This window comes from Callospermophilus lateralis, unplaced genomic scaffold (genome assembly GCF_048772815.1).
Source record: "Callospermophilus lateralis isolate mCalLat2 unplaced genomic scaffold, mCalLat2.hap1 Scaffold_124, whole genome shotgun sequence".
NCBI classification, from domain to species: domain Eukaryota; kingdom Metazoa; phylum Chordata; class Mammalia; order Rodentia; family Sciuridae; genus Callospermophilus; species Callospermophilus lateralis.
Window position 1 is genome coordinate 1,566,000 of NW_027512424.1, and position 24,904 is coordinate 1,590,903.

Sequence of the window (24,904 nt, forward strand, 5' to 3'; positions counted from 1 at the left end):
TCCCTAAGGCTTGTGAGCCCCTGACCTGGGTCAGCCAATGTCATCTTAGGCCTCAGACCATATAGGATGGGAGGTCATCCAGGATGGTCAACTCTCATAGACACTTGCTTGAGAACAGTTTGGAGAACTTAGTGTTCTGGGAATAAAGAGGATGCTTGGCGGCAGGGGCAGCGGTTTCTAATAACCAGGTCACCACACTGAGCTCTACTGGGTGCCAGAGGCTGCACAGCAATTCAGCCCAAGGTCAATCCTCCCAGAGTGTGCAGCCACCAGAGGAACCTTGATAGAAGCCCATCCCTCAGGGTGGTGCTCCCACCCCTGAGGACTAGGTCTCCATGTCTTGCATGGCAAGCAGCACCAAGCATGACAATACTTCCCAGATCAGCTTCTCTGTGCTTCAGGAACCAGCAGGTACTGGGCACAGAAAAATCTAAAGGAGGCTACAAACCCAAGTGTTCACAGAAGTCAGACACCTGGGATGTGGTATGGGGATTGCTTGCCTTATGGACTTCTGTTTTGTTTGAATGCTTTCATTTACAATGAAGAAAGTTAAAAAAATACACTAATTTATAGAATATTCACCTTCTAGAGATGATTACAAGGCAGAACTAATTTGAAATAGTCACTTTAATCATGATTCTTTTCAAAAGTAGCAACAGCAGCATCTCCTTCTGAGCAGCCACATCCAGCAGCTGCAGGCACAGGACAGACGGCGCCTGCCTCCACCCCAACATAGCACAGTGGTGGCCAAGCAAGCACCTCAGCTCCTGAGGTGAAGAAAAGGCTGAACGTGCTGGAAGTTCCTCAACAGGACCTTTGACTTAGAAAATGTGCTCCAGTCAGAACACAGGTGACTGATCCTGCTAATCACTGGCTAGCTGTGCTGCGAAGGCTTGATCAATGACCACAGTTCCATAGCCATCAGCAAGAACTCTATGTGGTCTCTGCTACCTTTTCAAAGATGGTGATCTATTTGCTTCTAAGCTGACAGCCTGCAGTTCCCTCTCCATGAAGATTGAGGCCCAGGAAGCTGGTTTATCAGTGGTCTTTGAAACTGGCCTTCCTCTTCTCCACAAATGCAGCCATGCCTTCTCTCCAGTCATCCTGCAAGAAAGGGAGGTAAGCAGAGGTGGTGCATGCACCTGTATCACCTGGCACCTGTGGGGGTCTCAGGGCTGCTCTTGCTGCTCTCTCCCGGTCTGCTGTCCATGCTCATGGGGCAGGGAGGGTGATTCTGCAGCAGGCTCACCTGTAGCCTGGGAAGAACAGAATTCCTTACCAATAGGCCTAGGCCTGCAGAGGAGGTTTATACCCCAAGCAACAGTCACTCAGGAACTACCCATGTGAGTGTAGAGTAGTCACACCTCAGAAAGTCTCAGAGGTAACCTCTGGCCACCCTGGCCCACAAATAGCAGAGGCAGGGTCTGTGTCCACAGCATACGTGAGGCACTAAGCAGGACCACAGTGGAGCCCTGCACCTGTCTCTTCCTTTGCTGCATGTACACACACACACACACACACACACACACACACACGCATGCACGCACACACGTGCACCCACAGACATGCAAACACCTTCACTTTTTCTGTAAAAAAAGCCATTTCCAATCCAGTAGAAAGGAGACTATAGTTGATCTCGGGGATTCTGATGTGCCTGATTCACCTCTCCATGCTGAAAACAAAGCAACTGGCTCTGGCTCTGTGTTTGCACCTTTCCCTCCAGTCAGAGGTGCCTTGTTTCCAGCCGACCCAAGGAGTCAGTTCATGAGAAGAGGACCTTTTTTTCCTCCACCTCTCCCAGGAAACTGGTATGGAGAACCTGGAGATTATTTTCCACCGGCCCCACCACCCATTCCATTTCCAATGCAAAATGTCTATGCAGGGAGGGGTTTTCCTCAAGACCTTCCCCCACGAGCTGGAATTCATCCCCCCACCCCCACATTCTGAAAGTACAATGAGTTCCCTGAAGGGTTCCTTCCACCTGCAAATAAGCCTGTTAACATCCAGAACCAAACCAGAAACCTGTTGTTGCTCTCTCTTCAAAAGTAATTTGACTTATCTCTCATTTTTAGTTTTTAAGTAACTGCTTTTACTTCCGTAATTGACTATACTTTAGCTCCAATTGAAGCTCAATGGAACTAAAATTCTTAAGATAGTATTTTGTAAATAAAGATGGTTTAAGTAGGGGAAAAAAAAGCCATTTCCAAAACCATTCTAATTTTTTCATAAAACACCTCAATATGACTTTCTGATAACAAAAGAGGTGAATTACAATGGCAATTAGAAGACATTTTCCTTTAAATTACTAGCAAAAATCCTAGAAATGTTGCTTGAAAGTGTAGAATTAGAGTTATTACAATACATTTGAATCACATTCCAAATAAGTGGTATGATCTAGGGAAAATATGGGTGAAGTGAACTATATTTAATTCTTTAAACTTCCATTTCTTCTTGAGAAGGGGTCTCACTATATTGCCCAGCACTCCAGCGATCCTCCTGAGTAGCTGGGATGCAGGTGCCACCACACACCTAGCTAGGAACTGCTGCTTAAGGTGTGCAACAGGAAGTGGCCTTTTGGAGTATTCCCATTCTTCTAACCTCCATACACTCTACTTTCTTGCTAAAAACATGGCCCAGTGATAGAATGAATCTGGTCCAGCCAGAGGGTTCTAATAGTTCCGATCAAAAGGAAATGGTAGTTAATAATAGAATCTGAAGAATTCCCAGCAGCTGCTGTAAGTGGAATACGCTCAACTCTCAGCAGAACACGGTTTACTCACGGTGGCGAAGGTCGAATAGAAGAGTTTCTTCTCCAACTTATTTCCTTCTGTTAATGTCATTTCAAAGGCTAGAAGAGAAACCCGGTGGTCATGAACTCAGATGCTACATGTGGGAACACAGAGTGTCCATGTAGTGCTTGGGGACCCAATAGAAACCTGACTCAGTAGTGCCAGGAGGCCCAGCTCTGTGCAGGCCTCCCCTGGTTCAGCTCATGCCTCCCTGTGCACATATGGCCCCAGCTGAACAAACTGCTCTCCCAGGTCTTTTGAATGTCCCTCAATGGTGGCAGAAGAAACTGAAGGAAAGCCAAAAGAACAAGTTGTTCAACTGTGAGCATCTGAGTGGCCAAGGAACCCAAAGCACAGAGAAATGATAAGGAAGAAAATCAGGAGAGAGTGAGCAGACACCAGCAGTGTCGTATGCTCTGGGCCTCATTCCAGGCCTTTCTTTTCAGTGGAGGACATAGGTGTGCTGCTGTCTAAACACCTGGAGAGAAGTGCCTTCAGCTGTGATCCTGCCCAAGGTCTCAGCTCCCCCAAACCTCACATGGCTGTTCCTTGAACTAGTACATCTGCCTAAGGATAACAGCAACCCTGGAGGCAAGTTCTCTCTGGAGGTGGTATCAGGTTCACAGAGGCTGGGGGACTTCCTGGGCCACATCTCCTGTGATGGGCTGACTCTGACAAGTCACTATAGTGAGGAAAGGCTGTCTCACTCTGAATGCCAAGATGGACTGTCACATTCAGGTTCAAGCAGTTCTGTGGAGGGCAGTCAGATTGCTTTGCCAGCAGAGAGAGAACCAAGTGTCCAGACCAAGGAGAGTGTGAAGTCTGCCTGAGGCTCACATGGATGCTCTTGGGGTCAGCCTGTGCTGAGAGGAACCATGCAGCCTGGGCTCAGGAGGAGAAAACAGGGCTTCCTGAAAGCCACAGACAGGCTGAGCATGGGGACCAGGTTCCTTTCATGGCCTCTTCCTTCCATATCTGGCACTGTGTCACCATCACCTTTCAGGTCTGGCCCAGTTCTCGAGTCCGGGTACAAAGGTACACTCAGAACATCTCCACAGCCTGAGAGACTAGGAGTCAGCACTCTAATGGCAGAATCACTGTCCTAAAAACCCTTCTATTGCTGCCCAGGACAGGCTGATTTGTACTGTGTGGAGCCTTACATCTGCGTTGCTACGGCCTGGGACCCTCCACTCTCTTCCTGCAGAACCTACCTTTCACAGATTTCTTGGCCATGGCTGCTATAATTTTGGAATTGCTGGCAATTTTTTCTGCACATTGGATGGCTTCTTCAACCATTGTCTCAACAGGAAAAATCTTGCTCACATCACCTACAACAAAAAAGGAGGTAAGTGAAGTGCAGATCTGGCACAAGTTCACTGCTTGAGTCCACAGATGCCCAGTCAGGCTGCCTACAGCATCAAACAGCAGAGAGAGGAGGAAGGTGAACTGTGGCCACCAATGGCAGGGAAAGGGCTGGCCTGCAAGGGTCTAGATTCCCACAGCCTACTTGGTTCTATAGGAAATGGGATGCTGTGCTATTCCTTCTAAACCTGAGAGTATGTTGTCACTCTCTTGAACATAGAATATTTCAAGATCTAAACCCCCAAATAGTCAACCTCCCAGATTCTCAGGATCTAAAAGCTCTGGTGCTAATTCCCAGGACACCCGGGCCAGTCTCTACCCAGCTCCCGAGGGTAGACCTGCATCACCTGCTTGCTTGGCATCCTGAGCTGAGATGCGGTCACCAGTGAGGACCATCTCCATTGCCAGGGACTTGCTGACTGCACAGGTAAGTCTCTGAGTGCCCCCTGCACCTGTAGGGATAGAGACTGCGTATTGTAGCTGGCTACATGACACATAAGGTCAAAAAAAAAAAAAGAGAGAGAGAGAGAATAAACCACAGATGTGCTGCTTACCAGTTTATGCTGAAGATAAGGCCTAAGATGAGTTCTAGCCAGGGGTCAGGCAGAACCAAGTGGTCAGCAGGTGGAACAAAAAGGGCTCAGAACCTCAGGGCAGGCCCCTTTCCAAGCTCAGGCCCCCAATTTTAGGATAGTGTTGCACAGCATATGTGGATTCTCCTCAGGTTTTCACCAACATTCTAGGAACTTCCAGCTTTCCCTCACTCCATGTGCTAGATCCTTAGCAATTGCTGCCCCATCCAAGACATACCCTGAAAATTCATGAACCTTGTAGCACAAAACCTCAGAAACTGCCTGGCTGAACCCAAAGGGCAGTGGAAGGCTCTTGGGAGTATGCTGATCCCCCTGAGGTCCGCTCCCACCCCCAGGTCTACCAGTGGACCCCTGCACATAGATAGAGTTGCTCTATGCCCAATACCCCAGCTCCCTCCTTGGCAGGGGATGATGGGGATCTAGACATCTGCATGTGCTGAACTTGGTAAAGCCATGTGACCTGCCTCAATCAATGACATGGGAATGGACAGGCTGGGGTCACACTGGTCTGATCTCCTGGCATCAGTGCGAGATCACTGTTTTCTCTCCAAGGTTTCTGACCTATAGGGATCCGCCTCAAGTATGGATCACAAGCAGGAAAGAACAACTGTGGCTGGGGACCAGATTCACGTGATCTTATGTCACCAGAAGTGGGATATGGTTGTAACCACAGGAACCAAGCTGTGTTCTGAGCTGTTATGTCCACTCTGTTCTTCATGTGCTGGTCCACAAATAGAGCATGAATCAGACCTGGGACTGTCTTTCTGGGGCTTTTGGTTGGATGCAAGCTGTAGGCCCCAAGGCATGGCTAGCCTTGAAGAATTACCTTCAGAGTGCCTGCTACTGTGTTCTCACCTGGGATGATCCCCAGAAGGATTTCTGGCTGTCCAAACTGGACTTTCTCACCGGCGTAGATGATATCACACATCATAGCAAGCTCACAGCCCCTACCAAGCTGCAAGACAGTGTTCAGCAGTTTTTCCAGGGAAGTCCAGGCCGAAAATCAAAGTCTGCTTGCTCTGCTCATTGGGAGGGCAAACTCTATTGCAAAGTGTGGACAGTAAGTATTCTCAGTTCTGAGGACACTGAGCTCTGTCATAGTGGCTCAAAAGCAGCCACAGAGCATGTGGATGTGGAGAACGTGGCACACATGGAAGGGGACTTCATTAAATTAACACCATGTGAAATGACTGTATGGCTTCCCCAATCCACGCCAGGGGCCCTGATACATCCAATAGAGGATGTGATGCCTTTGCAGGTACAGCATAGGTCTGATAACATTATATTAATACAGAAATGTCCATTAACCCATTTGGAAAGAACCAGTAGCTGAGCATTCACAAAACGAAGTGGATGCAAAAGATTCCTATTCCTCATTCAACATTACCAGCAGAAAGGGATTGCTAGCCTGCAAGCCACACGCAAGGCCTTTCTAAGATAAGGATCGTGCATGCTCCCTCTCACAAGCAGAACCCATCAACCACCCCAGGAGCAGATCCTTGATGTCCACACTCACAGCATAACCACTGACAGCAGCAATGACTGGCTTCTTGACCCGAGTTAGCTGGTCCCAGTGGCTCAAGAACTTGCTAGAGTAACAGTCCTGGAATGTCCGGCTCTGCATTTCCTTGATGTCAGCTCCAGCTAGGAGTGGAAAAGAGGCAGCAGAGATCCTACCAGTCCTATAAACCCTAAACCCACAAGTAGTTATCCCATGGACTATGTCAGGCTCTGGGAACAGCAAGGAGCAGCCAATAGTGAGATGCCTATTGGAACCAGATAATGCAGAAAGGTCACAGGGCAGGCAACAGATGGCCTGGTGGACTCAAGAGAAGACAGTCTTGTTTATCAGAACTTAATCTGGCTGGTAAAAACCTGAATCGCTCTGGATATGCGGCCTTCTGCTGATGAAACACACTTGAACGTCCAAGAGTGCTGTTCATCTAAGCAGCTCATTTGGGTAGATCCTAAGACACCTGCCAACACCGAGAGGCCAGTCTGTCTTGCCACTTTCCACAGGCCATAAGCACCCCTCCCATCTGCCACCACTGCTGCCACCACACCTGCAAATGCCTTATCTCCACCAGTGAGCACGATGGCGCCCACGGTGGGGTCTTCCTCAAAGGTCTCTAGTGCCTGGTTGAGTTCCTTGATCAAGCCGTTGCAAAGGACATTGAATGCTTTGGGGCGGTTCAATCGGATAAACCCCACGTTGCTATTCTTCCCCTTTTTTTCTGTGATGATGTACTCAAAGTTAGCCCCTAGGGCAAGAGAGCAAAAGGAGATATCTGTCACACAGGTGTCAAAGGTAGGGACACAGAGGTACTCAGCCTGTAGCCCCACCACTCTGCTTGAATCCGTAAGTTAAAGAAAATCCCCAGCACAGAACACAGCTGTCCCCTCTGATATGCCTGGTCAGTCTTCCCTGGCATCAAGGAGAGGAAAATGCCTTTTCACAATGAATGCCCACCGGGGGACAGCAGGACAGGGCGCTGGTCATACAGGGTAGACAGGCTGGCAGGAGGAAGACAGAGACAAAGGACAGAGGGGCAGCTAGCTCAGACTTGGAGGGAGCAGTCAGGGACTCGAGAGGAAGGACAGCCTGATAAGGGGCATCTATATGTTGAGTGGTCAGTCCTCTTTCACAGAACCTGTCCCATGAACATGCAGGTGAATGACTAAAATATCCTGGAGTAAGTGTCCTTTTGTGTGTGTGGTGCTGGGGATGGAAGCCAGGGTCTTGTGCATCTAAGTAAGTACTTAATCACTGAGCTGCACCTAGTCCTTGGGTGTGAATGTTGAGCAGCAATGTGTCTGCCATTAAGAAACCCAGGAATTGCTGCCAACCCCAGGCTGGAGTGCAGAAGTGAACAGGCAAGAACTGGGGGTGCAGCCAACTACTATCCACCACTGGATAGTTAGTTGGACCCACAGGGTATGGGAGGAACCCAGCATGGGGTAAGGCCAAGAATTCCTTGCAATACTGGAGCAGTGGTGTGTGCGGGAGAGCAAAGCCAAGGTGAAGGAGCGGGAGTAAAGGATAGGACTGTCCTATCTACAGCCGGCTGTAGGAGGAACCTGAATGTAAGCATGAGCCTTTCTGAGTGGATGAGCTGAAGGGCAGCCTCAGGGAGGAATGGGCACTGAACGTGCCTGGACAGGGGGCACTGAGTCAAGCAAAGCCTGCATTTTCAATTCTCAGGCTGATTTGTTCAACAGGATTACATGTGCTCTTAAAGCTACCTAAACACATGTGGAATTTCACAGCCAACATTCAAGTGCCCAGTAGGCCACAGGTCTTGGCCTTCAGTCTAGGTACAGGAGTTGAGAAAACAGTATTGACCCACCCAGACTCTGGACATGACCTGCAGGCACCAGGATCAGGAAAGTTAGGGTGATGTAGCTGGGGTTAATATGGGGGCTAAGATTTGGGAGGTGTGTGGGGTTGGGTCCAAGAGAGGGGTAAAGAAGCCCAAGGTCGGGAAACGAGGGTGTCCGAGATCAAACTGAGGGGTGTGGGTCGGGGTCAGGATAAGAGCTAAGGGCTGGGACCGGGTCATGAGTCCAGGGTCGAGTCGGGGTGGGATGTTGGGGTGGATTCAGAATCAAGTGTCTGGAGTAGAGGCCCGGGGTCAGTGGTGGTCTAGTCAGGCGGGGAGTGAAAGTCGGGGGTGCGGGTCAGGGTCAGTCGGGGAAGTCCAAGATCCAGTGGAGGGTGTGGGCCTCGGGCCTCGGGGCGTCGAACCCCCTCCCGGCCCGCACTCACCCGAGGCGAAGGGCCGCAGCGCTGGGCAGCGGGCAGGTAGCTGCAGCCTCCGCCTGTGCTGGGCCGGTCCTGGCTGCGGCCGCGGTCGGCCTAGCGCATCGAGGCGGTGCACTCGCCAGGCTCCAGGCCGCCGAGGCCCTCCCACTCTTCCCGACATGGAGGCCCTGGGTCACCGGGGTCAGTGACGGCCGCTGCGAGACGCTCCAGGGTAGGCCCAGACCCAGCAGGCCCGCTCGCGGCAGAACCAGACCAGGGCACAGATAGGACTTACGTGAATTTACAATCAATGTGATTTTTATTAGTTTAAATAATTCTGAATCATAGCTTTTAAATACTTAGAGAAGTATGACTGGGCCTTTATTTGTATTTTTTTTTTTTTTTTGGTACCGAGGACTGAACTCGGGGGCACTTGACCACTGAGGCACATCTCTAGCGGGTTTTTTAAGTGTTGATGAACCTTTATTTTATTCATTTATTTATATGCGGTGCTGAGAATTGAACCCAGTGCCTCCTGTGTAAGGCAAGCGCTCTACCACTGAGCCTCAGCACCCCCCTCCACAGTCCTTTTTGTGTCTTACTTAGAGACAGGGTTTCACTGAGTTTCTTAGGGCCTCGATAAGTTGCAGAGGCTTTGGCCTGAGATTCTCCTGCCTCACCCTCCTGAGCTGCTGGGAATTCAGATCAGTGCCATTCCGCCTGGCTCTTTCATCTGATTCTTGCATAGATTCTGCAAATGCTAGGGTGGAGAAAAAGACATCACCTTCAGATCACTTTTCAGAAAAGCAAGACTGATATTTTCAAAAAAAAAATTCTATTATTTTGAGATAAATTTAAAAATTAAAAAATTTTGAATCTTTTTTCTGAGGTAAAATTTAAAATCTTCATATTAACGGAAACCAATCACCCACATACTTTTACTAAGGGTTAGTAAATTTTAAGCCATGTGACAGACCCAAAATGAAATGACTCAAACACTGAAGAAGTTTTTCTAACAACGAAGGGCTGGTGTTGAGGGCAGGGCTACTGTCTTTTGTAAGGGAATTTAGGGAAAAGAGCACAAATAGTAAAAGGGAAATATAAATTGGATTTAAGTAAAGCTAAAACCTTTTTTGTTTCAAAAGATAAGATGGTGAAAGACTCCCATAGAATGAGAGTACATTTTACAAGTTTTATACCTGGTAAAAGTCTTGTGTCTAGAATGTGTAATGAACTCTCAAACCCAGAAATGAAAGAATACCCAACTAAAAAAGGCAAAGTATTGAATAGATATTTCTCCAATAAAGACACAAAAGTGTCTGAAAAGCCCACGAAAAGATGCTCAACATCGTTTTTCACAGGTATGGTACAAGCCAAATGCTTTCACATCTATTGGGCTGGCTATAACAAAGAGATGACAATGCGCGATGAGGGAGTATATGGAGAAGACAGAGCCCTCTACTGGCGAGTGGAAGGGTGCAGTCACTTTGCTCCTCTTTTTGCAGTGGTGGGAATGGAATCTGAGGCCTTGCACAAGCCTGGCAGGCCTCAACCACTGAGCCACACCCCCAGTGCCAAGCACAACCACTTTGGAAAGCAGTCTGGTATTAAAGAGCAGTTGGGCGTGGTGACACATGCTTGTAATCCAGCAGAGGCTGAGACAGGAGAATCACAAGTTCAAAAACAGCTTCAGCAATGGTGAGGTGCTAAACAACTTAGTGAGATCTTGTCTCTAAATAAAACACACAAAAAAATAGGGCTGGTACCTCCTCCCCCCCAAAAAAAAGGTAAAATAGCAAACTCAACCCCAGATACAAGCATAAGAGGAGAGAAGACATGGCCACATGAGTGTATATAAGTGAACATTCATAGCTGCACTACTCAAAATGGCCAAAAAGTGGAACAATACAAATGCCCACCAATTCATGAATGTTTTGTACAATTGACACATTAAAATATACTAGAAGATACCCTGGGGGCCAAGGGTGCAGTTGAATCATAGAATATTTGTCCAGTATCCACAAGACCTTGTGTTGGATCCCCTTCCCCCACGAATATACACTGGAATACTGGGGATAAAAAGGAATGAAGTACTAATACACACCACACTGTGGGTGGACCTTGAAAGTATGACAGTAAAAGAAGCCAGACAGGAAGACCTGATGTATGATCCTGCTTATGTGAAACATCCAGAACAAACAAAGCATACAGGAAGTAATTAGCGGTTGTAAGGGGCTGGTGGGAGTAGGCAATGGGAGTGACTGCTAAAGATGGGAGTATTCTCTTTTATGGTGATGGGGACATTCTAAACTTGATCATGGTCAGAGCTGCACAACTCCACACTGAAAATCATTGAACTGTATACTTGAACGGGCAAAGAATATGGCACATGAATCCTATGTCCATAAAACTATTTTTTTGAAATGAAACAAACCTGATTTGGTTAAGCCGTCTGGGTAGTGTCACCCATGAAGTCATCACCAAGGCCCTCAGTGTCAGGAGAAGCACATGACTTAGTCCCCATTGGTTGACACAGAGGATGTGGGGCTGGGTGAAGACCAAGGTGCAGGTCACAGTGTCTAGAGGATAAGAAGAACATTGATCATTCCCACCCTGCACCTCTTGGGGTCCATGGTGGTCTCATCCCCTGCATTGGAGTTGGTGTCCTCCCCATAGCCATAAGGGCACCTGTTCCAGGCCAGGTGCCCTTTTTCCTATCACCCTCACCCCATCAGGTCTCCAGCCTAGGCGGGGGGTGTATGTAAGTGGGACAGGGGGTTTCTACCCTTAGGCTGCTGTGGGGTTAACCAGAAGTGTTCTAAGACAAGTGGTTCTTGACTTCATGCTTCAGCTTCATGATTGACAGAGGAGTCTAGGGATTGAGCCAAAAATAAATTTGAACACTTCAGGTCATTCATGGCTGGATTCTTACTAGGAGGGTATGCCAGGAGGCTGGCCCCAAGACCAGGGGTGGTCATTGCAGAATCTAGACTTTTGGTGGGGAGGTTGAGATCCTTTATCATTCTGATCTTTAACCAGAGAAGGGCTGGCCAGGATGATGGACTGGGCTGAGAGGTATAAATTTGCTGATTTGACATTGAGGGGCTGCCTCAAGGGGAGGTGATGCGAGGCACCAGGGGACTGAGCATCACTTATACTTTGTCTACTGCCCATTACAGATTGGATTCCAGCAAAGGCTGGCCAGTGGCAGACTGGATAAGGTCCAGAAAGCTGGAAACATGAGATAGGCATTAAAGAATGGGACAAGGACTTTGCAACCTGAAAACATGGCAGCAGCCATGAAGCACTACCACAGACCCCAGGGTGGGCCAAAGATCCGATGTGGCCATCTGCCTGGAGCCATGAGACCAACACTAGTGTAGGACACACAGGAGTCCAACATGGCACACACAGTGTCAATACAGAGGGTGGGGAGCTGGGCCATGCTGTCTAACTTGCAGCTCAATTTCAGAAAGTCAATTAAGGAATCATCCCTCACTTTGGGCATATGCATGCGACCTAAGGCTTTTGCCAATTTGGATTTTAATCTGCTAAGGACAGAGGTTGGGCACTGGGTGATCTGAACCATAGCAACACATGAGACCATTGGGTTTCAGCTCAGCTGGATCTTCAGCTCCCAGCTCAAGCCTGTAGACAACCTGTGTGTGGAGGGAGGTAGAGCTAGTTCTTTGCTTCAGGCAGCATTGGGTTGGGGAGAGGACCAAGTCCCCTCTAAGGGAGATCAACCCTACCTAGGAGAAACAAGTGACACTAGAGCTACAGTGGTCACACCCCAAATAGTCTTCTTCTCCTCCTTCTTCTTTCAGTACTGCGGATTAAACCCAGGGACTCACATGTGCTAGGCAAGTGCCATACCACTCAGCTGTATCCTCAGGACGTTTTATGTTTTTTGCTCTTTTTATGTTAAATTGCCCAGGCTGGCCTTGCACTTGCAATCTTCTTGCCTCAACCTTTGGAGTAGCTTCCATTACAGATGTGTGTCACCAGCCCAGCTTGTCTTTTGCTTCTAGTGGCCATTGGCTCTCTCCTTGTCAGTTTTCCCCAGGTAAAGCAAGGATGTGTCTTAAAAGGGGTGTGTGGGGTATGTCTGTACCTGCAGTTGGGAGGCCACTTTGCTGACCTGGGACCTTTCCCAGGGCTACTGTAGAATCTTAGCTACTTTTAAGAGAGTCTCTGGCACATCCTGGCACTGGGTGAATCTGGTGAACAGTACACACTGTTCCCACTGTAAATATCATTGGTTCATTAAGTAGTTGAAATTCCAAGTTTAACTCCCAAGTCAGTCCCAGGGGTTGGGGTTGTGGCTCAGTGGTAGAGCACTTGCCTAGCACATGTGAGGCACTGGGTTTGATTCTCAGCACCACAAAAAAAATAAAATAAAGATATTGTGCAACTAAAAATATTGAAAAAGAATCAGCCCCATACCCATCCTAGTTCCTCTTCCTCCCTGCCAACTATGTGCAAACCCTTCAGTTCATTCCAGGTCCCTGTAGGACTGCAGAGGCTTCAGGGGTTGGGAGCAAGCTTTGGCCCTTCCCCAAGTCATAGGGTGGAGAAGAGGGGAGGTGGGCTGGGAGTGAGGGGGCAGTGGAAAACAGCTGACCTTTGAACAAGGGAATTGGTAGGGGCCTGACCCATCTCATTGTCAAAAATCCACATGTAACTTTTGACTTCCTCAAATTGAACTAATAATAATCTGCTTCTGATGGAAAACTTACGAGATAACATTGCAGCCAATTAACCCATATTATATATTGTACATATTATATATGATGAAAGCATACAAGAAGCATACTTGAGATGGCTTTTTACTGGGATAGGAAATTTACCAGAGAAAAACTGCTCAGCAGAGACCTTGAGTATCTGCATCCAAAAGCAACAAGGTTGCTGTGAAATTGTTAACAGCAGTGCAGTAGACAAGACAGTGCCTTTCATGTAGTTAAGATTTACCTCTGCATTTCTGTTTACATTTCTTTGAATTGCAAATAGTTCCATGCTTGACCTTTATTTGTGTGAGTTTTGACAATTTTTAATTTTTTTAAAAATAGATTTGTGTATGGTTATGTTAGTAAATGATATGATAGGCACTTGTCTATATATACTTTGTGCCTTTATTATATGCCTACATTTTTCTTCTTCTTCTTGGTATTTCTAGGCTATAAGGTTTATCTCTATGAGTTTTTTCAAATTGTGTTAACTCTTGAAAAATTAAAAAAAGAATGAGAGAGAGAGAGAGAGAGAGAGAGAGAGAGAGAGAGAAGAGAAGAGAAGAGAGAGAGAAAGAATATATCCAAATGTAGGACCTTCCCAGCTCAAACTTCCATTGTTCAAGGGTCAGCTGCACTGTAACAAAGTCTATCAACCGTCTGGACACCTGCGCTGGAGGTGGAGCATGTAGTTTCCCAGAATGCCAGAGAAGCAATAGGAGGGGAGGGCAAACCCCAGCCTGGAATGGCCTGGGTCCCTGGCTGTCCTCACCCCAGAGTAACAGGCAGCTACAGATGGAGGGGTGGGGGGTGTTTCTTCCTAGGTCCTGTGTATGGCTGAAACTTGGTGCCCCTGGGTGTTCAGGGAAGTTCAAGGCCTCCAGCTCCTTGGACTGCAATGCAGTGGAGAACTACCCAATTGAATTGGGACGCTGGCTGAATAGCAGTCAACTTCCTTGGAGAGAAGCCCAGGAGGAGGAGAGGAGAGACTAAGAGACTTTTCTCCACGTGTCCTTTGTTAATGTTGAACTTTGCACTTAACCTTTATCACATCCTATCTATGCACAGACATGTGACTGATAGAGGACCCTTACTTAATATAGTTTGACTTCTCATCTTTAGACTTTACAATGGTGTAAACGCAACAGTAGAAGCTGAATTTTGAATTCTGATGTTTTCTTCAGCTAGGAGAATGTAGGACCATCTTGCTCTCTGAGAGCCACGATGCAGGGGATAAACAGCCAATGCTGTAGCATACTGCGCAGCTAAGCTATGATGTTCCTAGTTGAAGGAATTAAATGCATTTTAGGCTGGCGATATTTTCAGTTTACAATGGGATTATCAGGAGGTAACCCAGGTAAACAAGAAAGCGCGCGCGCGCGCGCGCGCACACACACACACACACACACACACACACACACGCACACACACACACCCTGTCCCTGCCGGGCTATCTCACGGCTTCCAGCGGAGATCTTTCAGCCTCGCTCCAGGCACCCCCAGACCCGTTCTTGGATTCTTAAACTGACTCCACGGCGCTTGTGAAAGGGGTTCTGGGTGACTGCGCTGGCTACTTAGTTGAACTAGGAAGTGCTTATCCGGCTGGCCACTGGTGAGTTGCCGACCCTCGCCCACACCTCTCGGCAGCGGGGGGTCACACTCCAAACCCCGGTTCTCCAGCCCTCAGCTCCAGGCGCCGAATGACCCACCCATGTGCGCCGCCGCCGAAACTGGCCAGCAGAAAGGCGCCCCTAGTGTCCAGTTCTCTAGGGTGGGAGGCGTAACTCGGAGGCTAGCGGAGGCAGGAGAGGCTAGCGTCACACTGTGCCCTCCACCCGCTTACCTCTGCCCCTGCCCCACTCACCCCCTCCCTTTTCTCCCCGCAGGGCCCCAGCCCTCAGGCCCTGCCCTCGGCCGCCTCATCCTCACCAGGCCTCACCTGGCCCTCAGGCCCCGCCCCCCCTCACCAAACCCGGCACCCCACCTCAGGTCCCACGGCTGGACGCCAGCACTAGCCATGGCGTCAGGTGGCGATGGCTCGGAGGCGGCCAGCGGGTGCTGGTGGTGGGCGGCGGCATCGCGGGGCTCGGAGCGGCACAGAGGCTCTGCCGCCACCCGGCCGCCCAGCATCTGCGGGTCCTGGAAGCCATGGCCTGCGCCGGGGGTCGCATCCGCTCGGAACGCCGCTTCGGTAACCGCCTCGCACCCTTTCGCGGAACCCCTTCCTGATCCCCACTCCGGAGCCCAGTCCACTATACCAGGGCACAAGGGCGTCATGCCGGTAGCCTCACCCACACAGCCCAAGCTCTCTGGGCGGGAAACATGACCCAAAGCTAGTCAGGAGGCGTCTGGCCAGGGGAAGGCAGCCTAGGGCCCTGCACCGTGCCCGCTTCAGCCCAGGGTCGTTTCAGGCACCCTCTCTTTCCCTCCAAGTCTTTCCTATAAGTGCCCTGCAGAAGCAGGTGCAGGTCAGCACCTCTCCTGGGTGATCCCCTTAAGCCAGGTCTGTCAGAGTCCTGCCAGTGGGAACTACCTGGCCCTCCAGGACAAAATCGATGGCTGTCCTGGGAAGCGTGGCCTTCAAGTTGGTCTTCAGAGCATGCTTGGGAAGGGGAGGGCTGGGGTGACCTTTCTGAATAGGGGACCTCCAAATGGCATTTCCTATGCCCTCAGGTGGCGTGGTGGAGGTGGGTGCACACTGGATCCATGGGCCCTCTGAGGGCAAACCTGTCTTCCAGCTGGCTGCTGAGTATGGTCTCCTAGGGGTGAAGGAGTTGTCCAAGGAGAACCAGCTGTTGGAGACAGGTGGGCATGTGGGCCTGCCTTCTGTGTGCTGTACTAGCTCTGGGGCACGTGTGAGCCTTGAGCTGGTGGCAGAGATGGCCAGTCTGTTTTACGGGCTGATAGACCAGACCCGGGAATTCCTTCATGCAACTGAGACCCCAGTGCCCAGCGTTGGGGAGTACCTCAAGACGGAGATCAGCCAGCAGGTAACCGGCTGAACAGAGAATGAGGAGACCAGGAAGCTCAAGTTGGTCATCCTGAACACCTTCTTCCACGTGGAGTGCTGCTTGAGTGGCACCCATAGCATGGACCTGGTGTCCCTTGCACCCTTTGGAGAGTACACCGTGCTGCCAGGGCTGGATTGCACCTTCTCTGGGTATGGATGTGGCCCTGCCTCCCCAGAAAGCCCTCTGTACACCCCAGGGCCAAGGGGCTGGCTGGACTCTGTTCTCTGACTTTGAGAGGCATAGGAGGTGGGGGAAAACTAGAGACATTTGCCCTTCCCATGCAGAAAAACCAGTCACTATTTTTCCTAGCTTTGTTTACTTAAGCAAAAGACAGTTATTTTTCAAAAGCACAACTGGGAGAGGGAAAGATATGTTGGAATGCCTTCTCTCTCCTGTCCCTGAGGCCTCTTAAGTACAAAGTGCTACCAGAGGGGCTTCAGCTGCAGAGTGCCAGGCAGGCCTCTCCCCTGTGACAGGGTGGCTTTGCAGGGCTGATCCACTGGACTCTCAGAAGTCAGCCCTGAGGCTTCTGCCCAGGAGATGGGCATTTGTGACTTCTGTGCAGACACAGTAGTCTTGGGTGGTTAGGAGGGAGCCCTGGTTCTCCATGCTTACCTGGACAGCTTTTTGTCCATTATCTCAGGAAGGTGGTGTTAGCATTCCTGTGGCTGACAGGAAAACCACAGGAGACGCTCCCCACTTCTGGGCAGACTCTGCACCTACCTCCCCATGCCTGGCTGGGAGTGGTGCTCCGTTTGACATCTGTGGGAACTTGGAGGATTTATTTCCCTCAGACTTATGGTTCTCTTAAGCAATTCTGACATCTATCTCTCCTAGGGGCTACCAGGAACTTACCAACTGCATCATGGCCTCCTTGCCTAAGGACGTGGTGATTTTCAACATGCCTGTGAAGACTATTCACTGGAACAGGTCCTTCCGGGAGGGCACATTTCCTGGGGAGGCCTTTCCTGTGTTGGTGGAGTGTGAGGATGGCAGCCGCCTTCCAGCACATCACGTCATTGTCACCGTTCCCTTAGATAGAGTCCACTTTCAGTCCCAATACCCCTCCCTGGTACAATGGCCTCAGGCTGAATAAGCTCTGGGATGTTTGCTGGGCTGTGGGCTCCCATTCTTACTCTGATAATGTTTGGATAGAGGGAAGGAACCACTCTCATGTTTGTAGCAATTGCCTGCTTTGGGTTAAGGGTTTCACAGTAAGAAAATGCAAGTAAAAGTATGCTCTGCTTGTTTGGTGGGCCGGGGGGTATGGGGGGACTGGAAAGGCTGGAACTGCATTGTGAAGTTCCGCTTTCTGGGGGAGGAAAGGGCAGAAAGAATCTGATCTGCAGATTACGTCCTGTGGGGATCCTTAGACCCAAGGATCTGCCCAATCTGCCCAATTCCAGATCTGGTACTTTACACCTAAGTGTGTGAGCCAAAGTTGTTTGGCCATTTGATACCAGCGGGGCTGGCTGAAGGTGGAGTGGCCAGCATAATTTCTGTGGACTGGAGTTGGGCTTTGTGTGTGTGTCAAACCCATGGATCTGTGTTTCTGTTGGGTCTTTTATTCCTTAGAGCAGCTTCAGGAAGTGTCTGCCACTCCCTGCTGTTGGACAGCTTTGAACACGTAGGTGATGAGAGCATTCACTTGATTGCCCAAGTCATGGCAAGTGCCAGAGCTGACTTGGGAGTCTAGGTTTGGTCGAGGGTATGAGATGAAAGCCCTGAGGTGGCTGCAGCTGCCATGCTATGTGCCCAGGATGGACAAGATTGTGCTATTTTTACAAATGGAATCATACTGGGAATATTAGCATCTGCTCTGCTTCCCTTTTTTAAAAAAAATATTTTTTTAGTTGTTGATGTACTTTTATTATTTATTTATTTATATGTGGTGCTGAGTATCGAATTCAGTGTCTCACAAATGCTAGGCAAGTGCTCTACCACTGAGCCATAACCCCAGCCACAGCTTCCTTTGTTTTTAACAGAGCTTTCTATGTCTCCAAATCAGCATGTATGGATCTGTTATGAGTTCTTTTTGTTGAACACCAATGGCTTAATTTATGTACATCTGCAGTTCATGCTAACCAAGCTGCTAGGGCTGAACACTGGGTATGTGGTCAGTAGATTGACCTGACCCTTGTGTCCACATTGTTCACAAGGCAGTGCTCCAGGCTTATGTCTGCTTTTCACCACATGGTAGTTAATCATAGTGATGGGCGTGCAGTGGTCCTCACTGCCTGTGTCACCAGTGTCTGTGTGCATTGGAGACTGAGTGGCTGGTCTGAAAGTAGATTCCAGCTGGGAGTTGCTGGCTGAAGATCTGGACAGGGTGACCCCACCTGTGTCCCCATGACCACGCAAGGGAGCCCTGTCCCCGTTCACTGCCTGTTGATGACCTTGCTGTTCACTGCCTGTTGATGACCTTGCTGTTTGCTGCTGGTTGTTCCTCCTTTCCTCACTGACTTTGGGAAATTGGCTTGCCGTCTCACGTGCTCTATATGTTCCATCACCTCATTTGACTGTGCTATTGGTTTGTTGTTCATCCTCTTGTCTGTCTCTGGACTGAAGTTACATTTTTGCCATGCAGACTAATTTTTGTATAGCTTCTGATGTGGTATGGGCCTATATGTTTAACTGATCTCAAGCCACATGACTTGTAGAGTGGAGAGACAGAAGGCTCAGGAATGAGCTTTCCTGCAAAGCAGTGTGTGGGTTCCCTTATGCAAACTGCTTCACCTGACCAGTGGTGGCCACTGGGCCTGTAGTGTTCCTTTAGAGACCCAGTGGGCAGGGCCAGCCTCATCTCTGTGTCCCCAGGGTCCTGAATGAACATGTGGCATGTTTAGATGCCTCACTGTCATTCAGGCTGGGATATTGTTGGCACAAATTCTAGTTTCAGAACTATGTGGTGTGAATCACATCTAATTCTGAATTCCAGGTTTTCTCAAAGAACAACAGAATACCTTCTTTGATCCTCCACTGCCTGCTGAGAAAGCAGAAGCAATCAGGAAAATAGGCTTTGGGACCAACAACAAAATCTTCCTGGAGTTTGAGGAGCCCTTCTGGGAGCCCGACTGCCAGCTCATCCAGGTGGTATGGGAGGACACATTACCCCTTCAGGGCACAGCTCCCTCAATGCAGGATGCTTGGTTCAAGAAGCTCATTGGCTTCTTGGTCCTGCCACCCTTCGGGTATGTCTGTGTCCTAAGGGCTCTGAGGGAGGCTGGCCCATTCACTAGGTCTGTCTGCTTGAGAAAACAACACGTGGAGCTCACTGCCAGCCATTTCTGAGGGCTTAATGGGTTGGGGGGCATGAGCCTCTAAGGGTCTGACTACTGACATCCTGGGCCTCACTCCTGCAGGGACAGATGGAGGTTAACTGCACACAGGTTTTCAGTGTCTCAAAGGGCCAGAATGTGCTGGTGGATTGAAGGAATGTTTGATTCCATTGCACTTACTGGGATTCTGTAGGAAACTGGGACTTGTTGATGCAGAAGAAATGTGAAATATGGGTCTGTTCATTTTTGGGGAGAGATGATACTTGAAGGGGTGCGATTACTGAATCCTCATAAGTAATGGATCAAGCACCATAGGGGAAGGTTTGATTTCAGGTCCAGCAGCATGACATATTTAGCTCGTGCTAATTCAGGAAGTAGCTCCAGGTATGATTAGAGGGTGAGACAGAACAGGCAGTGTTCTGTGGTCTTGTGGCAAAGAGAAGTTTATATTATACTCAAGGACCTTATTTCCAGCATGAAATACTAGGGTCCCAGATGGGAGCAGGAGGCGTGGCCTCTGAGTAGCCCTTCCACTATCCCCTCTCATTGAAGAGAAAACTTACTTTCAAGAGTTTGGAAACAGTGTGGCAGATGATGTGTGGCTCTCAGACTTGTGACCAGGTCCCTTTATAAAGTGTGAGGATCTCAAGAGCTTTCATCTATGGGGATCATGTCTGCACTTACCATGTGAGAAACTGAAACTCAGAAATTTAAAGATATGTCTTATTTAAGATGACAGTAATAAACCTATTCCATAGCATTAGTAGCATTTCACAATTAAAAATAACTATATTTCTCAAACAAATTTGATGAGAAGGGTGGTGGAGTTTGCTTGTCTGCAGATCTCTTGGAGTCTGGCTCCAGAGCTGCTGGTTCTCAAAGCTGCTGCTGGGTTTACCCTGCAGCGGTGTTTTGTTTTGGTGGACAGGAAGAGGGCCGAGCTACACAGACTTGCAGCTGGAAGGAGGGAGTAGTGAGACACAGCTTTCAGACAGCTGTACCACTCAACATGTGGTGGTTCTTGAAGGCCAGGCGTGGAGTCTGAGGCCATATCCAGGGACTTTGCACTTTGTTCCACTGAAGTCCATTTTTCTATCTGGCACTTTGAATGGATCCTTCACCTATCTCTGATTTTGGTCATTCAGAAAATATTGGTTTTTGCAATCTTCCAAATGTTGACACATTTTGTTATATAATAAGAAAAAGTTTGGGGCTGGGTATGTGGCACAATGGTAGAAGGCTTGCCTAGCACCGTGAAACCCTGTCACCACCAATCTCAGAAAAGTCTCTTGGTGAGGACCCCGAGTGAAGCCAGCATAGTCAGCACTGTTCACTGCACATGCGTATGGCCATGCTCACAGCTCCCCGCACCTTGCAACACGTCACTGCCAGTGCACATCTTTGCAAATGATGGCCGGAGCAGCAAACATCATCTTGGTGTTATGCAGTTGCTCGGACCCTTAGAGCACTGTCCTGGAAAGCTCTGGAACACTGTGTGGGTGTGGTGGGGTCCACAGAGTGTGGGTCCTTGCAGAGGGACAGCAGAGCTGGGCTAGCTGTGGCTCTTCTATGGTCTCTTTCCAGCAGATCTGTGCACGTGCTCTGCGGCTTCATTGCTGGCCTGGAGTCTGAGTTTATGGAGACTCTGTCTGATGAAGAAGTACTTCTCTCTCTAACCCAAGTGCTCCAGAGAGTGACAGGTGCTTAACTCACCAAAGCAGATTTACTGCCTTGTGCTGTTGGGTAATCTGTAGGCAGGAAGTTTACATTTCAGAACAGAGAACTAAATCAGCTTTGTGCATCTCCAGGACAGCCCTTGCTCCTACTGGTGGAGTCAATAACATTCTTATCATTGAGGAACTAAAATGCCTTTATAAACACTTATTACTTCTTTTTACTAAAATCTGCCACCAAAATAAATGCTGTTTGTCCTTTAACAGAGACTTTCAGGTGAAGAAGCTGAGGCTCAGAAAAGTTGCTCAGGCAGCCAAGGGTCAGTAGGTTAGCAGGGTCTCTGGCCTCTGGTGTTTCCTGTTGGCCCTGGCTGTGTTTGCAGCATTTAGCAGAGCAGCTGAGAAGGGAAGAGCCTCTTACAACAGTCTTGAAGCTGGACACAGTGGTGCATGCTCTGTAGTCCCAGCAGCTCTAGAGTCTGTGGCAGGAGAATTGCAAGTTCAAGCAAGGCCAGCCTCAGCAACTTAGCAAGACTGTCTCAAAATAAAAAATAAAAAGGACTGAAGATTAAGCACTCCTGGTTCCATCCCCAGCACCAGGTAAAAGAAAGAAGGAAAGCACTTGGTGGCTCAGTTTTTCCCTAGCCAGTGTCTTTCACTTTAAATTCCTCAGTCTTTAAAATGAATACCAGTTGCAGACACATGATTGAGGGCTCCAGGTTGACATGCTACATCTCTGGTTCAGGAAACCCACAGCTGCCTGCGCCTAAGAGTGTGCTGAGGTCTTGCTGGCACAGTGCTCCATACACCCGGGGCTCCTACAGCTTCGTGGCCATGGGCAGCACTGGAGATGACATAGACCTGCTGGCCCAGCCTCTCCCTGTGGATGACTCCAGCACCCAGGTATGATGGCAGGCCCTGGTGGGGTACCAGCATCCCACTGCAGATCTAGTCCCTGTGAAATCCCAGAGGCACTAGAGTATGAGTGAGTGGTGGGTAGGGCTGGACCTCCAGACTCAGCCATTTTTTTTTCAAAATTAAAAGTTAATTTAAAAGTACATTGGTTATATCAAAACTATTTATGCAAATAGCTTCAAGAGTCATAATTCTACAATACTGGCTAACAAAGTAAAACAAAAGTAGCTGATGGGCAACTCATCCCCTACCCAGACTATTCTTTCAAACAATTTTTTTATTCTTTTTTTTTGTGGTGCAGGGATAAACTCATAGTCCCATGCACACTAGGCAAGTCTCTACCCCTAGCTACATCCTCAGCCCCTCAGCTGACTTGATCTCTAAATTTACTCTCTCTGTAAAGTACATGTTTATATTATCACTTTCAAAAAAAATTGTGGAGGGGCTGGGGCTGTAGCTCAGTGGCAGAGCACTTGCCTAGCATTTATGAGGCACTGGGTTCAATCCTCAGCACTACATAAAAATAAATAAAATAGAGGTATGCTGTCCATCTACAACTATAAAAAAATTATGGAAAACATCAAATGTATACAGAAGTAGGCAGAAGCTTGCAGGGGCCTACCCTGTCCTCAGCAGCCTCCCGACCCATGGTTTCTGAGCATGGTCATACGCACATATATTGTGTGTAACTCTAAACAATAAGGACACTCTAAAAGTATGGTCGGGTGCAGCTCAATGTAGAGCATTTGCCTGGTGTGCACGAGGCCCTGGGTTCTAATCCTAGCACTACAAAACCATAACCACAACAAAAAGCCCAGCAAACATGTAGCTGTACTATTACCACACTAAAAAAGAAACACTCTTGAGCATCATCCAGTACTCACCATTCAGTTTTCCAGTCATCTTATGATCTTTTTTCAGCTCCTTTATGGGCCAAGTCACTTACTGGTCACTTTCTGCCCAGCTCATAGGCTCTAGCTTTTGTCTACTTCTCTGTCTGCCTGGCTCTGGAGTCTCTCCTTATCCTCCTGGGGGACTCAGCAGTTCTGGTGAGGTCACTGTTTACTGCCTCACAGCTTGGTTTCTCCAGGTGCTATTCACACCTGCACAGTCCAGCATGAGGTCTCCTGCAAGCTTTGGGAGTGAATAGGTGAGCATGGGGCTCTGTTTTCTGTTTCTGTGTCAGCTGTCACAATTGCATCCAATCCTGACCCTTTTCTGCAGCTCCAGATCCTGTTTGCAGGGGAAGCCACACATCGGACGTTTTACTCTACAACGCATGAGGCCCTGCTGTCTGGCTGGAGGGAGGCTGACCGCCTCATTGGTTTGTGGGACCTGCAGTCCCAGCAGTCCCGACCCTGGCTCTGAGCTCAGTTTCGACCTGGGTTGCTCCCTTGGGGGATGCTGGGACCTGCCTTCTTTCAGTCTGGCTTGAGATTCCAGGACCTCACTGACAGTCCTTTTTGGATAACTGGGTCACCTCATTTCTTATGTCTGTCACTGGAACCTGCCAGGATTGAGCTTGGACTGATCTGGAAGTCATTGGATGCCACTGCTAGTGGGGATGCTATGTACATAAAGCAGTTAATGCCACCTCCTTTTGTCTAGAGTTGTCCTTGTACCTGGGGCTGCAGAAACTGCCACCTTTATTCTTGCTGTGCTGCAGGCCAGGTTGGGGCCATGTCTCTGACCCTTTGTGCCCCTAGTGTGTACTCTGTCCCTGGGTACCCTTGCCCCTGGCCCCTGATCCCTGGCATCTTAAGGTGCTCCCCAAGTTCCCATTGCTGCAATCTGGGGCCACAGTGTGGTTGGCGAGCCACCCCACCTTACCCATCAAAGATGCTGCATCCTGCATAAGGCACCCTCTGCACATGGGCTGGGCAAGGGCGAGAAACTGGAGAGATAGATGGTGCATGAGGCACCCCATCCTCACCTGGGGGTCCCAAGTTTTCTGGAGAAGGGGAGGATGGGGGGGCAGGTTGGTCAAGCACAGCAGTAGGCCTGGGCAGGGTATTAGGGAGCCAGGCAGTGCTGGCGTGGATCTGCTGGGTGCTTTCTATTTGATCTTACTGCATCCTTATAGCAGCTCTGAGGGGTAAGCCATGCTACTCCTGTTTCACAGCAGAAGAGACAGAAAGCTCAGACTGAGTAACTGCCCTGCATCAGAGCTACCCTGGGCTCTTGACATTTGTCCTGGAGCACTATGGCCAGAGGGCAGGTGGGTATAGCTGGGAGGGGGGCACTTTGTAGGGAGGCACAAGAACATCAGAAGTCTGCTCCCCACCCCCACAGGCTTGGGGGCTGCTGGAGGGCTTGTGTAGGGGAGCTCCTGGCCTAGGTACCTCAGGACAGTCTGTGCATCCCCATTTGGTTTCAGAATCTGGAAGGAAGGTCTCAAGGCCACACCCCTCCAGAGCTGCCAGACTCATGCCCTTACCTCTGCAGCCCAGCTCAGCTCTGCCTGGCCCTTTGTTTTTTTTTTTTTTTTTTTTTTTTTTTTTTTAGAGAGAGAGAGAGAGGATTTTTTTTAATATTTATTTTTTTAGTTTTCAGTGGACACATCTTTGTTTGTATGTGGTGCTGAGGATCGAACCCAGGCCGCACGGATGCCAGGCGAGTGTGCTACCGCTTGAGCCACATCCCCAGCCCCTGGCCCTTTCTCATACTTCATGTCTAGGTTTATCAGTCCTCCAGGGCGTGCTGTGACCCCTAGATGGCCCAGAGACTACTCAGGCTTCCCCCATAGCATGTCATAGCATGACTGGTGTGGGAAACATTCAACAATGCTTTGTTATAGTTTATGGTCCCAGGATA

General features: G+C 49.1%; 2 protein-coding genes across 2 annotated transcripts; one reads left to right on the plus strand and one right to left on the minus strand.

The window, feature by feature from the left end:
* Positions 1-2,990: 2,990 nt before the first annotated feature.
* Positions 2,991-8,667, minus strand: LOC143640152 (enoyl-CoA hydratase, mitochondrial-like). The gene is made up of 6 exons (XM_077108056.1): positions 8,511-8,667; positions 6,808-7,005; positions 6,209-6,388; positions 4,499-4,603; positions 4,001-4,117; positions 2,991-3,076 (listed from the first exon to the last, which is right to left on the minus strand). Exons 1-6 carry the CDS (start codon positions 8,665-8,667, stop codon positions 2,991-2,993), a joined length of 843 nt encoding a protein of 280 aa, XP_076964171.1.
* A 1,246-nt stretch (positions 8,668-9,913) lies between these two features.
* On the plus strand, positions 9,914-23,458 carry LOC143640153 (peroxisomal N(1)-acetyl-spermine/spermidine oxidase-like). Its single transcript, XM_077108057.1, is given in 8 exon segments — positions 9,914-9,993; positions 15,100-15,404; positions 15,887-16,373; positions 17,062-17,259; positions 19,161-19,415; positions 21,090-21,202; positions 21,921-22,078; positions 23,315-23,458. Coding segments are annotated over 8 exon segments (1,740 nt in total).
* The last annotated feature ends 1,446 nt before the right edge of the window (positions 23,459-24,904 follow it).

Bases quoted from the DNA above. Each gene is read 5' to 3' on its own strand.
- LOC143640152 (XM_077108056.1), bottom strand. From the start codon at position 8,667: ATGTCGGGAAGAGTGGGAGGGCCTCGGCGGCCTGGAGCCTGGCGAGTG. The intron at 7,006-8,510 runs GTGAGTGCGGGC...CTCTTGCCCTAG, and splicing joins GCTGCGGCCCTTCGCCTCGG to GGGCTAACTTTGAGTACATC. The intron at 3,077-4,000 runs GTAGGTTCTGCA...GCTTTCCTTCAG, and splicing joins GGCCAAGAAATCTGTGAAAG to TTTCTTCTGCCACCATTGAG.